This window comes from Lygodium microphyllum, chromosome 30, assembly GCF_053477565.2.
Source record: "Lygodium microphyllum isolate KBCC chromosome 30, Lygodium_microphyllum_v1.1.10, whole genome shotgun sequence".
Classification (NCBI taxonomy): domain Eukaryota; kingdom Viridiplantae; phylum Streptophyta; class Polypodiopsida; order Schizaeales; family Lygodiaceae; genus Lygodium; species Lygodium microphyllum.
This window is the reverse complement of record NC_141164.1, coordinates 97,425,897-97,443,597: the sequence shown is the minus strand read 5'-3', so window position 1 is coordinate 97,443,597 and position 17,701 is coordinate 97,425,897. Positions and strand designations below refer to the sequence as shown.

General features: G+C 39.6%; 1 protein-coding gene across 2 annotated transcripts; it reads left to right on the top strand.

Annotated features, from left to right (window-relative positions):
- The first annotated feature begins 15,135 nt into the window (after positions 1-15,135).
- On the top strand, positions 15,136-17,430 carry LOC148010151 (putative xyloglucan galactosyltransferase GT13). Of its 2 annotated transcripts, none has more exons than XM_087673228.1 (2): positions 15,136-16,350; positions 16,476-16,760. In XM_087673228.1, exons 1-2 carry the CDS (start codon positions 15,310-15,312, stop codon positions 16,494-16,496), a joined length of 1,062 nt encoding a protein of 353 aa, XP_087529354.1. In that variant the 5' UTR covers positions 15,136-15,309; the 3' UTR covers positions 16,497-16,760. The 2 variants fall into 2 exon arrangements, with proteins under 2 accessions (XP_087529354.1, XP_087529353.1); XM_087673227.1 differs by lacking the exon at positions 16,476-16,760 and adding an exon at positions 16,804-17,430 and having other exon boundaries at positions 15,140-16,350.
- Positions 17,431-17,701: the final 271 nt, after the last annotated feature.

Here is a 17,701-nt window from a genome sequence, read left to right as displayed (position 1 = left end):
TAAATACAAAGGCACGAAAGATTCAACTCAAGCAAGAGTTGAATACATTGAAGAAAGGAAAGATGTCTATCAATGAGTATGCACTAAAGGTAAGGAGCATTGCAAATTCCTTCGCAGTGATTGATGCAATGCCCGATGATGATGATTCGGTGTCGTCTACCTTGGGTAGACTTAACAACGAAAAGGCTTGGAAGTCTTTTGTAACATCCGTATATATCAGAAAGCCATTTTCAGATTTCGATGAGTTGGTCTCCCTTATGATCACAGAAGAGATCAACATGCAGAGTGAGACATCTGAAAGAAGTGGTGAACAGGTCTAAGCTTTCTACTCCAGTTCAGGAAGGGGACGTGGTAGGTTCTCTTAAGAGGCCGTAGTACAGGACGTGGTAGTGACAACCAGCAAAATAGATTGAATCAGCAATTGGGCGATATGCAGGTTTCAGGAGGTCGTGGTAACTTTAGAGGCAGGGGGAGCTTTAGAGAAAGAGGTGGATGGCAGAACAGAGGTTCTAACAACTCTGGTATTGTGTGTCACTACTATGGCAAAACAGGTCATATTGCAGCCCAATGTTATGCTAAGAAAGATGATATTCGCAGTGATAAGTTGCAGCAAGGAAACTATGCATCGTCTTCACAACAGAATGAAGACAAAAATGAATGTCTGTTTGTTATGCAGCATATGCTGAATGCTGTTACAGGAAAGGGAACACATGATAATGTTTGGCATGTTGATTCAGGTGCATACAATTACATAACGAGCCATGCATAATAGTTTGAAGAGATGCAGGATTTGCAAAATGCAGGTTATGTGCAGACGAGTGATGATTCATGCCACCCAATTTCACACATTGGAAAAGTTTCCTTGTCCTTGCATGATGGTAAGACAAAGAGTCTTTCAGATGTATTACATGTGCCATCTATTACAAAGAACTTGGTGTTAGTTGGTCAAATGGTAGGTCAAATGGTAGAGCAAGGGCTGCAAGTCAGATTTAATGCAAAGGGCTGCTTTGTAGAAGACTTCAATGACAAGTGTAGGTTGGTAGCAAAGGGAAGTAGAGTTGGATGTATGTTTACTCTGGATGCTGGAATTCCTACTATGAATGCTGCTATGTATGTTAAAGAAAAAGGTGTTGTTGCAGATATTGAAATTTGGCACAAACGCATTGGACATGCAAATGTACAAAGGCTGAAATTAATGTAGTCCAAAGGATTGGTTACAGTTTTGCCTACATTTACAGTTGCAGAATCTCATAAGGTATGCGAAGCATGTGAGTTTGGTAAGCAGGCAAGACAACCCTTTTCACATGACAGAGATGTAAGCAGAAATATCCTTGATGTTGTGCATACAGATATTTGGGGGCCTACACAAAATGTATCTCTTGGAGGCAGTTCATACTTTGTCACATTCATTGATGATTGTTCTAGAAAGCTGTGGGTATATTTTATGAAGGAAAAGAGTGAAGCGTTTGAGCACTTTAGAACTTTCAAGGCTGTAGTTGAAAGAGAAACAGACTTGAAAGTAAAGTGCTTGAGGTCAGATGGAGGGGGAGAGTACCTCTTGAATGAGTTCAGTGATTTTCTGAGGTCTCATGGGATAAAGAGACAGCTCACATGCAGGTATACCCCACAGCAAAATGGTGTTGCAGAAAGGAAAAACAGGCATATTGCAGAAGTTGCACACGCCTTATGCCTAAGCATTTTTTGTCTGAGGCTATTCATACTGTTCTTTATATTATGAACAGAACTCCCACAGCTGCAATTCATGGGATGACTCCTGAAGAATGCTTTACTGGCAAGAAGCCTGATGTATCACACTTGAAGGTATTTGGCTGTGTTGCATATGTTCATATGCCAGATGAGTTACAGAAGAAGCTTGATCCAAAGGCACAAAGATCTGTATTTATTGGATACTCTTTAGAGCAGAAAGGGTATCGTTGTTATAACCCTGTCGCATGTAAGTTTAGAGTGAGCAGGGATGCCATCTTTGATGAAATGAGCAGTTGGTATGTATCTAGTGGTGATGCATTGGATGATGATGATGATCATGACACTCATGTGCAGGTTGAAAAGCAAGAATCACGGACTCTTAATGGACCAGAGACATCATCTAGTAGTCCATGGTTTGGGAGACTAAGGAGTAGCTCTACATCTTCAAGTGCATCTAGTAGCACTACAGGTAAATACAAAGGAAAGAATAAAGTGTCAAATGGCATTGATGCAGTTCTTTATGGAGACTCGAGTGGCTCAGAGAGCTTGGATGATGAGCTTGGTATTCCTTCAGTGAGGACTCCAGGTGTGCAGAGAGCACGCGTCAATGCAAAGACTCCATTGAGTGATCCAGTGGTACGCAGGTCTAGCAAGGTGAGATACCCTGTTAACAAATTTGGTTTTGAAGGTTATGCAGCTCACCATTATGCTTATATGGTGAAAGTGATTGAGGATGTTAAGCCCACATGTTTTGAGGAGGCTGTTGGTCATGCTCATTGGGATGCAGCGATGGATGAGGAGATGGCTGCATTAGAGGCCAATAAGACTTGGGATCTAGTATCATTGCCAAAGGGCAAGAAAGCTATTGCATGTAAGTGGGTTTATAAGATTAAGCACGATGCAGATGGTTCTATTAGTAGGTACAAAGCTAGGTTGGTTGCAAAAGGCTATGCCCAGACATATGGCATAAATTATGAAGAAACCTTCAGTCCAGTTGCTAGGATGGCAACTGTCAGATGTGTGATTGCTTTGGCAGCAGCCAAAGGTTGGAGGTTGCAGCAAATGGATGTGAAGAATGGCTTCTTACATGGTGATTTGCAGGAAGAAGTGTATATGGATCAACTAGCAGGTTATGAAGATTTAGAGCATCCCACGTATGTGTGCAGGTTGAAGAAGGTGCTCTATGGGCTCAAGCAAGCACCTAGAGCATGGTCTGACAAGATCAAGAGTATCTTGTCAATATTGGCTTTTATGTTTCTGATGCTGATCACTCACTTTATGTGAGAAAGGGAGATGCAGGTTTGGTCATCATAGTCATCTATGTGGATGACTTGATTGGTACATGTGATAGTGATAGTGGGATTGCTGAAGTCAAGGACTTTTTGAAGTAGAATTTTGAGATGAAGGATTTAGGTGAGCTAAGGTACTTCCTTGGCATTGAGGTGATCAGATGTGATGATGATATATGGCTGTCCCAAAGACAGTATGGCTTGGATATGTTGTCCAAGTATGGTATGACAGCATGCAAACCACTTTCAGTCCCATTGGAGCAGAATGTAAAATTGAGTGCTGATGTTGGGGATGAGATAGAAGGCCCTACTATGTTTAGGAGGATAGTGGGGAGTTTGATCTACATGGCCATTACAAGGCCAGACTTGAGCTACACTGTTGGTCTTGTGAGTCAGTTTATGCAAGTACCTAGAAAGCCACATTTGGATGTAGTCAGACGCATATTGAGATATGTGAAGTCCACATTACATTATGGACTTTTCTATGAGGCAGGTACAGATGTATAGGTGTTTGGATACACAGATGCTGATTGGGCTGGTAGTATGTCTGATAGAAGATCTACCAGCGGATACATGTTCTCTCTTGGTAGTGGAGTAGTTGCTTGGAGCAGCAAAAAGTAATCTACAGTTGCTTTGTCGAGTATAGAGGCTGAGTATAGAGGTGCTGCTGTTGCAGCATGTGAGGTAGTATGGCTACAAAAGTAATTGGCTGATTTAGATGTGCAGGTGGAAGGTCCAGTTGTCAATTATTGTGACAACATGAGCAGTATACAGTTGGCTAGGAACGCTATGTTCCATGCCAAGACAAAACATATTGAGGTATACTACCACTTTGTGAGAGAGAAGGTACTAGCAGGTGATATTGACTTGGTATATGTCAGTACACAGGATCAGATAGCTGACATCTTCACGAAGGCATTGGGTACAGAGAAGCTTCAAAAGTTTCAAAGCTTACTTGGAATTGCAGAGATGCAGTTGAGCTTGAGGGGGAGTGTTGAGATGACAAGCTCAACATATGCGGACATTGATGATGGACTGCCTGGTTAGATGGGTCCACACATCTACACTTAGCACGTCAGTGGTCATTATGACTCTCACATGGCCACTGACTCATTACTTATTATATTCAGGTTGCTATACCTATTTACAGCTGGCATAGTTATAGCGCCAGTCGACTAGTGTAGTCGGTTATACATTGTTTGACTTAGTAGGCCACTTTCCTTTATGTTGTATCTTATCTATACTTTATGTACATTGTAAAGTGTGTGGAAGAAGAAGAAGAAACCAACAAGAAAACGTTTTGGCCTCCATCTTTCTTCTTGTCTCTTGAGTGAGCTTCTCCTTTTGCATTCTATGTGTGTTCGGCGCAGCATCTTAAGCAAGTCCCCCCACCACGCGATTGTTGACAAAAGAGCCCGAGGGGTTGCATTGAGAGCTTAATGGCTAGAGAGGGCTCCTGCTATATCTAGGGTAGCAAGCTTTAGCACATCTGGTGTGCCGCCCCATCAATTGGATGATGGCAAGATTCATTTGCGGCATGATATGCGTTTCTCAATAGTTTAAACTCAAGTCCACTCGATTGAACTCCATCTGTATACAATCATAATGGCACCATACATATACATCGCGGGTTGACATCATTTGAGCCAACAATATACTCAAAATTCTATACAATTGTAACTTTTCTTATCTAGGGGTTCCCTCTAAAATCCAAATTAAGAATTAATGGAGGCACTAATTGGGCATAGAAAAAATTGGTCCTTTTATTGTACTAGCAAACTATGATTTCACCTACCAAGGGCTATTTTTTCCCTGGGATTGTGAAACTTTTTTCTAATGGTGTATTTTATAAATTACGCAACACTTTCTCTCTCCTCAATTTCTTACAGGGCCAAAAATTGACCTCAAATCTCCCCTAATGACACACTCAATTTGTGGCCATACACCTTGTTTCTTTTGCAAATAGGTGTATACTCATTATCCAGATCAATATGGAGGTGGTATGGATATTTACAATTACCCATGCTTGCAATTGAGTTCCCAAGAGGTGATCCAAGATTGTAATGGAAGTTGTTTTGAGAGACGAGAAATGATCCCCAAGCTCGTAATGGAAGTGGTTTACAATCCCCCGAAATGAAAATTGGAAAATAAAGAGTGAACATTTTGAGAAAGTCATTGACTCTTGAAGTAAAGTAGTGAGTCATTGAGGGTGACAAGTACATGTGATGCCTTCAAGGTTCATTGTCAATGAATGATAGCAATGAAAAAGTACCAAAGTACAAAACTGCCAACATTCCCTAAGATTGCAATTTTTATTTCAATAATTTTTTCTATAAATATTTTTTCCAGTAATATTTTTCATAAATTTCATTGCACTCTCTCTCTCCTAGATTTCTTATAGGGCCAAAAAGTGACATCAAATCTTCCCTAATGTATTAGCTACATGCATCTGCCATCTATGTTCTACATCAACAAGCCATCTGCTACCTTCATACAAGTTATGAATCATGCTTGGGTCCAATGGTTCTTGGAATAATGGCTATGGGGTATCATACTAGATACATCATTCTCTGTATACTTATAGGTTGTATACTCTTTACTGTCTTCATGCATCATGCAATGCTATCAATAACCACATTCTTAAAAATACTATTTGCATCTATCTCTTCAAGTTAAATTCCCTACATTACAAGCTCCTCCTTGTTAGCTATATATAGTCTGTCTACTGTCTATATATAGTGCCCCAGGTCCTCTCTATATATTCCTATCATGTGTGCTCAATTGACACACTTCTGGGGTTCCACTTCTAGTGTCTCATATCTCTCTTCTCTCCTCTCTTCCTGTCTTCACGATTTGGATATCTAGAAGCAAAAGATGGACCTATAAAACTTGTAAGCCGACTATTTTCTTCCATTTTTTCCACCTTGATTTGCAAGTCATGCATGCTCTTGATTAATTCATCCATTCCATCATTCCTAATAGGTATAGCGATAGGAATAGGCTATTTTTCCATAGCTTCCATTGTTGGACTAGTTACCAAAGTAACAGATCTAACTTGCATTCTAGCTCTTCATCTTTCTCTCTTAAAAAGCATAGAAACAAAATCTTTTTCATCTTGCTAACTAGTTTTTAAACCCCATTCTTAGGTTTTATCTTCAAACAACTACTCCAAACTCAATTGCAAAGCAAAATCTATAGCCTCTAAAAATAATTCCACTTTCTCATTTTCAAGAGCGGCATGTTTTGCAGCATCCAATTGGTCAAACCTAAGCTCAAATTCCCACTGAAGCTTCGTAGCTACCAATCCTTTGTTGGACTTATGAACCCATTCTCTAAAAGATCATATGGTCACCAAGCTTGAATCTTTAAGAAAAAAAATTCCTTTCATCGCCTTCTTAAACTCCTCCCAATTAGGATATTTTCCATAGATCTTTGTTATGTGTGCTGAGATCCAAACAAAATATTGGCTCATCCTATGTGGTGGTATTCCAAAGAACTCCATTTTTGCAACATATAGCTTGAAGTATTCAAATAGTCCATAGCCATCAAATAATTACAATCGGTTCTCTACTACTTGCAATGCTTTAACTTGTGTGAACTGTTACTTTGTGAAATTTTGTAATATATATTCTTGTTACTACTATTGCAAATGCATATTAAATAATTGAAGTAGTTGCCTTATTTCATTAGATGATCCAAAAGCATGACTTGAAGATCCCATAGCATCTTCTATCTTTGTGATTTTGGATGAGGCTTTTCATGTCACATTTACCAAATGTCAGAGGGGGATATATGTGAGTCACAAACCATAAGGGTTCAAGAAAAGAATTAAGACAGATGGAAGGCAGAAAGGGTCCAAAATGATGTTGTGTGTTGCTCTTGAAAGACTTTGTACAATTGTAGCTACACTCTCATGTTACAAACACTACATTTAAGTTGATTGCTTAGACTAAACTGTTTCAAGAAGATAACTTGGATACTCTATGCAACCCAAAAGAATTCTACTAGAGTAGTATAATGAGAAACAATGTCCCTTTGATAGCCCAAAGCATCCAGCAATAGTAGGCGAATAGAAGCCTTAAGTAAGAAACCCTATATCAAAATCCTGAGGATAGCAATCATGTCCTGAACTTGTTGCAATTTATTTTCTCTTTGACTTTTTTATCCAAATTTAGAATATAATCATCTAGGTACTCAAATTGACTAGAACAAACCTAATCTCCCATGCATCAACATGTAGTATTGCAAAAATTATCCCAAAATAGTTAAAAATGCCATTTTTCCTAAAATACATTACTTTTTTAAAAAAAGGTCTCAATGCCTTGCAGCACTCAACATAACTCCTTCCATGTATCTTGATCCATCCAAAGTTATCATTAAGCTAATAAAACTTAATAATGTGTATTCATACTATTTTGGAGACGAGTCTGAACCTTAAAAAACACGTTCACATCCTAAGTAAGTATTCCATAAGTATATATCTAGAATATTTACATAGATAATTTTTCCTTGGTTTCCCTTCATTAAATATATAACCACATGACATCGTGAATGCCTTCGACTTATTACATGTCGATATTAATCGTACTCTTTGCACCCTTATCTCTTAAACCCCACAGTTAAGGCCTTCAACTTAATATACCACCTTATCTTTGATAGAGACTACCATGGGACTAACACCCAACTAGTAAGGGGATAATATTAACACTAGATATGTAGCAAAAGTAGTAATTATTATTATTCATACAACTTTTTAGAATTTTGATTTCTCTTTGAATATATATTATCGATCATGTTTCTTTTAGTGATTTGTAGTCAAAACAAGATAAGAGTTTTTTAAAAATATAATAAGAAGCTTTTTGGCCAAGAAAATGTATTTTTAAGAGGCATAAATTAATAGTGCCTTGTGAAAAAATGGCACAATATGATAATTTTCATAGAGTTTTGATTAGAATTTTGAACATTTAGGACTTTTTGTCAATAATACTTTGATATGTATGAAACTCATCCACATCGATATTGCTATCAACAAGAGAAAAATGTTAGCTTTTTAAGCACTTGAAATTAGGGGCACAAAGATAATAAATACCAAATTTGTGGCCTTATTTATAGTGTCATCTTTTAAATCAATTAAAACATGAAATAAGATCATCCAAAACCATGTCATGTTTATTAATCTAAAATTGAGTAGTCCTATACGTGTAAAATAATGTACACTGTGAAAGTTATTATCGAATTAGTTGATTTTAAGCTAGTTTTGTGACTCACTTATAACACTAGTGTGAATCCAAAATGAGAGCACAATTGTACTAAATTAAAGACAAAGGTATCATGGAAGAATTTGGCCAAAGATGGACATCAAGAAGTCAACAAGGGCCAACCAAAGAGGAATTATAAGTGCTAGAAATATTAGGGAAGGATGTTGCAATGTTTCATAATTCCATTGTATTTATGCCTAGCATTGTAAGTCTAATAGGCATAATAATTAGTTCATTCTCAATCACCACCAATGAATACACCTTTTTATGTATTCTCTTGAAAAATATGGGCCTAGTTGATTCAATGCAATTTATAATATCTTTTTGAGTTAGATTTAGAAGATATGTAGCTATTGTGGAGGTTGTGGGAAATATCTATTCATTTGACAATAAAGATTGTGTACACAAATCCACTGTAAGAAAACTACAAGCCAACTTGGAATGTAAAAGAGAGAAGGACCAATCACAAGAGTAAGAGAATTGAGGATGCCCACCCAAAAGGAAGCCCTCAATATACAATGTGTAAAATGAATTGAAGTTCTTATTATTGTCTACGAAATGTTTTGGACCTCTTCTTCATTATCTTCTCACCAATACACTCACAACCTTTGTAGGTTGAGGCTTGAGAGTGAGGGATTAGTGAGAGACAATATCTATCTTCTCACCTTGCTTTCATCTCTTCTTCCCTTCTTGCTTTCATGGCTTCAGAGGGAATAGAGGGTGAGAGGTTGAGAGGGAGAGAGAGTGAGGGAGTCAATGAGGGACCAATTGGAGAAGCTTCATCTCTATTGTCAACATTAACTTCACCTTATTATTATTATTATTATTCTTTTTCTTCTTCTTCTTCTTCTTCTTCTTCTTCTTCTTCTTCTTCTTCTTCTCCTCTTGGCTTTGAGCAATGGTTGAAGAGGTTGACTTGGAGGGGAGGCTTTTGGATCAAAGAGGGGATGGCCATGGGTTAAGGAGTATACCACTTAGATAGAGGGACCATTAACAATCTTTAACTATGATATAAGTGAGCTACGATTGGTGAGTCTACTAGAACTAAGTGGCTTTGCTTTGTTCATTTTTTGAGAATGGAATATCAATTTTGAGAACAATTGGCAAATTTAGTCTTTAAAGAGATACATCACCTATTGTGAGTAGTGAAACTACTACATTCTGGTAAAGTTTTGCCAAACACATGGGTTCCCAAAGAGTGTTGAAACACTCCATGGAAATGTGAATAGTAGGGGGTTTTCCAAAGGGAAACGTATCATGGGAAACCCCTCTCATACTTACTTTTGACAAATAGGCCCATGTAAATGTTATGTATGATATGGCAAGAACTTTGGAATCTTTTTATTTATTATATGTAGGGAACAAGCTCCATTGAAAAACTTGCTATTTATTGCAATTGGTAAAGTAAGAGCAACACATGTGAGGCCATGAGAAATGGACAAGACAAACAACACATTGGGCATAAAAAAAAGGTGAAGACAAGAGAAATGTTCAACAACAAGATGGAAATGCACAATGGATTCCATGGTGAAGTATATGCTTGTTGACGAGTAGGAGGGGAAACTCCAAACAAAGAAAAGTTGTCACATGTAGTAACTTCATATGATGGTCAAGAGAAGACTTCTAGCTCGACTAGTTGACACGCTTTCCTTTGAATATGATCATTGTCGTTGGTATCGTTGGTCGTCGAGAAGTTCAAATCCCCCTAAGAGAGTTTGATAGTCCAAGAAGTGTTGGCTCAATGGTAGCTGGCCGGCTAGTGAAGAGCGAAGGTTTTTGTATGTGATCCTTTTCTTTCCCTCTCTCTCTCTCTCTCTCTCTCTCTCTCTCTCTCTCTCTCTCTTTCGACCACCATCAACATCAGCCGCAAGGCCTAGTTGATCAAGAACGACCACAAGGCCACGTGATTCTAAACTTGGCCTTGAGGCTATGAACCTTGAGAGGCCATAGCAAGACTAAGTCAGTCATGAGGGTAGAGGAGGAGAAGTTGAGAATTCGGACGAAGCAAAGCCTTCCCCCATCATAGGCCATGAGGCCACTTGTCCAATTTCAGACGGAGAGAGGATAGAGGCATAGCATTCAGCCGAGCAAGGGAGATGGAGTCTTGAGTGCAATCAAACGACCATGAGGCCCTTAATGTGAAATCGGATGGCACGCCTTGCCTACTGTGGATGCCAATAATGCCTTGATCAATCAGACATAGCAATCGGACGAGAGTCCCAACCAAATCAAGATCAAACAAAAGTCCTTGATAATTTGGACGAGGCGGAGGGCTAAGTGAGAAGAATCGAACTAGAAGAGTTGGACGAGGAGAACTGGAGGAGGAAGACCAGGTGAAGCATCGTGCAGGAGAAAATTTAGGTGAAGCCATAGGATGCCACATCTATGGAAACATACGATGAGTGTGCCGTCATTTCTTCCAAAATATTCTTCATACCACCCTTAGCAAAGTTTGTGGCAATAGGCAAGTATGTCTCACTAGCACAAATCTTCCCATCTCTCCAAAATATTAAATGTTTCCACACAGCATCTTTAAAGGCATCACAACCCTTACGCTTATGTTATGTGCTATCACACCACATGCAATGGCAAAGACTCCACGATTTGGATATCTAGAAGCAAAAGATGGACCTATAAAACTTGTAAGCCGACTATTTTCTTCCATTTTTTCCATCTTGATTTGCAAGTCATGCATGCTCTTGATTAATTCATCCATTCCATCATCCCTAATAGGTATAGCAATAGGAATAGGCTGTTTTTCCATAGCTTCCATTGCTGGACTAGTTACCAAAGTAACAGATCTAACTTGCATTCTAGCTCTTCATCTTTCTCTCTTAAAAAGCATAGAAACAACATCTTTTTCGTCTTGCTAACTAGTTTTTAAACCCCATTCTTAGGTTTTATCTTCAAACAACTACTCCAAACTCAATTGCAAAGCAAAATCCATAGCCTCTAAAAATAATTCCACTTTCTCATATTCAAGAGTGGCATGTTTTGCAGCATCCAATTGGTCAAACCTAAGCTCAAATTCCCACTGAAGCTTCGTAGCTATCAATCCTTTGTTGAACTTATGAATCCATTCTCTAAAAGATCATATGGTCACCAAGCTTGAATCTTTAAGAAAAAAATTTCATTTCATCACCTTCTTAAACTCATCCCAATTAGGATATTTTCCATAGATCTTTGTTGTGTGTGCTGAGATCCAAACAAAATATTGGATCATCCTATGTGGTGGTATTCCAAAGAACTCCATTTTCGCAACATATAGCTTGAAGTATTCAAATAGTCCATAGCCATCATATAATTGCAATCAGTTCTCTACTACTTGCAATGCTTTAACTTCTATGAACTCTTACTTTGTGAAATTTTGTAATATCTATTCTTGTTACTACTATTGCAAATGCATATTAAATAATTGAAGTAGTTGCCTTATTTCATCAGACGATCCAAAAGCATGACTTGAAGATCCCATAGCATCTTCTATCTTTGCGATTTTGGATGAGGCTTTTCATGTCACGTTTACCAAATGTTAGAGGGGGATATATGTCAGCCACAAACCATAAGGGTTCAAGAAAAGAATTAAGACAGATGGAAGGTAGAAAGGGTCCAAAATGATGTTGTGTGTTGCTCTTGAAAAACTTTGTACAATTGTAGCTACACTCTTGTGTTACAAACACTACATTTAAGTTGATTTTTAGACTAAACTTTTTCAAGAAGATAACTTGGATACTCTATGCAACCCAAAAGAATTCCACTACAGTAGTATAATGAGAAACAATGTCCCTTTGATAGCCCAAAGCATCTAGCAATAGTAGGCAAATAGAAGCCTTAAGTAAGAAACCCTATATCAAAATCTTGAGGATAGCAATCATGTCTTGAACTTGCTGCAATTTATTTTCTCTTTGACTTTTTCAGTCGAATTTAGAATATAATCATCTAGGTACTCATATTGACAAAAAAAAACCTAATCTCCCATGCATCAACATGTAGTATTGCAAAAAAAATATCCCAAAATAGTTGAAAATTCCGCTTTTCCTAAAATACATTACTTTTAAAAAAAAATTAGGTTTCAACACCTTGCAGCACTCAACATAACTCCTTCCATGTAACTTGATCCATCCAAAGTTGTCATTAAGCTAATAAAACTTAATAATGTGTATTCATACTATTTTGGAGATGACTCTGAACCTTAAAAAACATGTTCACATCCTAAGTAAGCATCCCATAAGTATATATCTAGAATATTTACATAGATAATTTTTCCATGGTTTCCCTTCATTAAATATATAACTACATGACATTGTGAATGCGTTCAACTTATTACATGTCGATATTAATCGTACTCTTTGCACCCTTAACTCTTAAACCCCACAGTTAAGGCCTTCGACTTAATATCCCCCCTTATCTTTGATAGAGACTACCATGGGACTGACACCCAACTAGTAAGGGGATAATATTAACACTAGATATGTAGCAAAAGTCGTGATTATCATTATTCATACAACTTTTTAGAATTTTGATTTCTCTTTGAATATATATTATCGATCATGTTTCTTTTAGTGATTTGTAGTCAAAACAAGATAAGAGTTTTTTAAAAATATAATAAGATGATTTTTGGCCAAGAAAATGTATTTTTAAGAGGCATAAATTAATAATGCCTTGTGAAAAAATGGCACAATATGATAATTTTCATAGAGTTTTGATTAGAATTTTGAACATTTAGGACTTTTTGTCAATAATACTTTGATATGTATGAAACTCATCCACATCGATATTGCTATCAACAAGAGAAAAATGTTAGCTTTTTAAGCACTTGAAATTAGGGGCACAAAGATAATAAATACCAAATTTGTGGCCTTATTTATAGTGTCATCTTTTAAATCAATTAAAACATGAAATAAGATCATCCAAAACCATGTCATGTTTATTAATCTAAAATTGAGTAGTCCTATACGTGTAAAATAATGTACAATGTGTAAGTTATTATCGAATTAGTTGATTTTAAGCTAGTTTTGTGACTCACTTATAACACTAGTGTGAATCCAAAATGAGAGCACAATTGTACTAAATTAAAGATAAAGGTATCATGGAAGAATTTGGCCAAAGATGGACATCAAGAAGTCAACAAGGGCCAACCAAAGAGGAATTATAAGTGCTAGAAATATTAGGGAAGGATGTTGCAATGTTTCATAATTCCATTGTATTTATGCCTAGCATTGTAAGTCCAATAGGCATAATAATTAGTTCATTCTCAATCACCACCAATGAATACACCTTTTTATGTATTCTCTTGAAAAATATGGGCCTAGTTGATTCAATGCAATTTATAATATCTTTTTGAGTTAGATTTAGAAGATATGTAACTATTGTGGAGGTTGTGGGAAATATCTATTCATTTAACAATAAAGATTGTGTACACAAATCCATTGTAAGAAAACTACAAGCCAACTTGAAATGTAAAAGAGAGAAGGACCAATCACAAGAGTAAGAGAATTGAGGATGCCCACCCAAAAGGAAGCCCTCAATATACAATGTGTAAAATGAATTGAAGTTCTTATTACTGTCTACAAAATGTTTTGGACCTCTTCTTCATTATCTTCTCACCAAGATGCTTACAACCTTTGTAGCTTGAGGCTTGAGAGTGAGGGATTAGTGAGAGACAATATCTATCTTCTCACCTTGCTTTCATCTCTTCTTCCCTTCTTGCTTTCATAGCTTCAGAGGGAATAGAGGGTGAGAGGGAGAGAGAGTGAGGGAGTCAATGAGGGACCAATTGGAGAAGCTTCATCTCTATTATCAACATTAACTTCACCTTATTATTATTATTCTTATTATTATTCTCTTGGCTTTGAGCGATGGTTGAAGAGGTTGACTTGGAGGGGAGGCTTTTGGATCAAAGAGGGGATGGCCATGGGTTAAGGAGTATACCACTTAGATAGAGGGACCATTAACAATCTTCAACTATGATATAAGTGAGGTAAGATTGGTGAGTCTACTAGAACTAAGTGGCTTTGCTTTGTTCATTTTTTGGGAATGGAATATCGATTGTGAGAACAATTGGCAAATTTGGTCTTTAAAGAGATACATCACCTATTGTGAGTAGTGAAACTATTACATTCTGGTAAAGTTTTGCCAAACACATGGGTTCCCTAAGAGTGTTGAAACACTCCATGGAAATGTGAAAAGTAGGGGGTTTTCCAAAGGGAAACTTATAATGGGAAACCCCTCTCATACTTACTTTTGACAAATAGGCCCATGTAAATGTTCTGTATGATATGGCAAGAACTTTGGAATCTTTTTATTTATTATATGTAGGGAACAAGCTCCATTGAAAAACTTGCTATTTATTGCAATTGGTAAAGTAAGAACAATACATGTGAGGCCATGAGAAATGAGCAAGACAAACAACACATTGGGCATAAAAAAAAGGTGAAGACAAGAGAAATGTTCAACAACAAGATGGAAATGCACAATGGATTCCATGGTGAAGTATATGGTGTGAACCCCAACTTGTTGACGAGTAGGAGGGGAAACTTCAAACAAAGAAAAGTTGTCACATGTAGTAACCTCATATAATGGTCAAGAGACGACTTCTAGCTCGACTAGTTGACACGCTTTCCTTTGAATATGATCATTGTCGTGGGTATCGTTGGTCGTCGAGAAGTTCAAATCCCCCTAAGAGAGTTTGATAGTCCAAGAACTGTTAGCTCAATGGTCGCTGGCCGGCTAGTGAAGAGTGAAGGTTTTTGTATCGCCGACAGTGTGATGTTGAGAGGGAAAGGACAAAGGCTAAAAAAGTAAATTTTGATATTAAAGCAGAGCCTTCCACGTGGCCTTTCGGGTTACACTTATTCTTTGCGATTTTCTACGTTGCTTTGCGTCAACTGCTGGTTCCTTCTTCTCTACTTCATCGCCCTCCTCTCTCTCTCTCTCTCTCTCTCTTTCTCTCTGTGTCTGTCTAGGTCTCTGTGTCTGTATCTGAGCTATATCACCTGGTCAGAGACGATAATCTTGTCCATGTTACACAGCCGGTGCAGGCTGATCGGCAGGGCAGTATGCAGATGATGACGATGCAGCCCAAAAGAGTGGAAACTCCTCCCTTTCCGAGGGTAGATGACATGATCAGCCAACTAATGAGCCCTAGAAAGCACCAGAAACGGTGCTCAATAAATCCTTCTTCTGCTGCACTAGTCTTGCTCGCCATCCTCCTCCTCCTGGGCTTTCTAGGCTATCATAAGGGTCTTGATTCACTTCACTACGGGGACGACGTGCAGGAACGTCTTGGCTTTATTAATGTGAGACTACGACGGCCCCGGACAGAGGCACAGCTGACAGGAGATAACCAGAGGTACAGGAATACCGGAGTGAACGCAAAATCCTCTGCTGATGGTGATGGTGATCGAGGTTCGAATCCCGGGCGCTGCAAGGGCAAGCGGATCTACGTCTACTCGCTCCCTCGGGAGTACAATGAGGACCTTGTCGACAAGTGCGGCCGGCTCACCGGCAAGTGGGCTCCTCTCTGCGGGAGGCTCGAAAATGGAGGCTTCGGCCCTTCCATTGCTCCTGCAGCCGCAGCTAACCACAGCAGACGTGCTGATGCAGTCAGTAACTCCAGCAGCCTCTTAAGGCTGGTGCCACCCCATGCGTGGTATCGGACCGAGCAGTTCTCTCTGGAGCTTCTCTTCCACGAGAGGCTCAAGCACAGCCCGTGCCTTACTGACGACGCAGAGCTCGCCACGGTTTTCTACATACCTTACTATGCCGCCATGGACACAGCCTTCACTCTCTTCTCACCGCACCTGCACGTGCGCGATAGGCTGAGCCAGCGCCTTGTTGGGTGGCTCAGCGGGAACCCTGCTTGGGTAAAATTCGGGCAGTCGCGCCCTCACTTCATGGTGCTGGGGAGAATCTCCTGGGATTTCAGCCGGAACCCAGAGTCCTTGGATGGATGGGGCAGCTCCCTGCTCTCCATATCTGAGCTCCAGAATGTGACCAAGCTTCTGATCGAGAGGAAGGACTGGACACAGGACGAGGTGGGGGTACCTTATCCAACGTCCTTCCATCCCTCTAGCGATGAGGACATGAGGCTGTGGCAGGTAATAAATACAAGGAAAATTAACTGCACCGCCTTGTTAACTTTGCACTATGACATGGGAATAATTACACAGAATTTCACAACTAAACGTTGTCTTCTAAAACTGGGGGTTTATTATGAAAACAGGGCTGCACGCCAGGCAATTAGGCTCAATTATGGTCAGCCGATACAGTAATCACAGGGAGCTTCCAACTACGACTGATTACTGTCAAATTATGGGAGCACATCTAGGAATTAGTTATGAAATGGCGTCATGCCCTAATTACGCCTATATTATGACTGAGCCGATACAATAACCACAGAGAGTTATAATGGTCACGATTACCATGGTCCAGAGCTAATGATAACTATACATGTTTAGGCTGGATTTACAGCTGATTGATTAATCGTGCTAATTAGTCGTCGATTAATCGTGCTGATGAATGATCCAGAGACTGATATTAATCGATTGCAGGAAGAGCTCCTGGCCGCGCACCCGAAAAGAGAGTGGCTGTGCACGTTCGTAGGCTCGACGTCGAGAGGGACAGCGAAGTCGAAGGAGCTGCGGGCAGTGCTGTCGAGGCAGTGCGAAGGCGCGGCGGCGGCAGCAGGGCCGAGGCTACAGCGAGTGTGCCGCGAGCTGAGGTGCGGCTGGGACGCCCTGGACTGTGCGGGGAGCCCGGAGCGTGTGACCGCCCTCTTCCGAAGCTCCGTCTTCTGCCTCCAACCCACCGGCGACAGCCCCACGAGGAAGGGCATCTTCGACAGCCTCGTGGCTGGCTGCATCCCCGTCCTCTTCTCCAAGTCCTCGGCCTACACCCAGTACATGTGGCACCTGCCACGCAATGGTAGCCTCTACTCTCTCCTCTTCGATGCCGATGACGTGGTGCAAGGCCGGGTCGACGTTGTCTCTGCGCTAGCTCACATTGCTCACCATGAGACCGCCCGCTTGCGCCTCATGCAAGAAGCGATCGTTCATATGCTCCCCACTATCATTTACTCCCACCCTCTTAATCGCACCAGTTTAACATTTCCTGACGCTGTTGATGTGGCCCTTGAGAACATGGTCGCTAGGGTACCCTCTTTCTAATAACTCTTTTTTCCCAAGCCTCCTCACAATCTCTTTCCTTCATTCCACAGCTTGTGCAAAACTCATTATCCTTAGACCATTCTTTTCAAAATGGAAACATTCATAAGGCATGAGAAGACAAGTCTTGTGACTTCAAGCATGTGCAACACCAACAAAGGACATCCATTTTTGTTCACATGTGAATATTGCCCACACTTCCAATAAGGTTACATACACATTACTACATGTATCAACATCTTCACATACAAAAATGTGCCTTGCTTTTTGGGAATGGATGCATTGC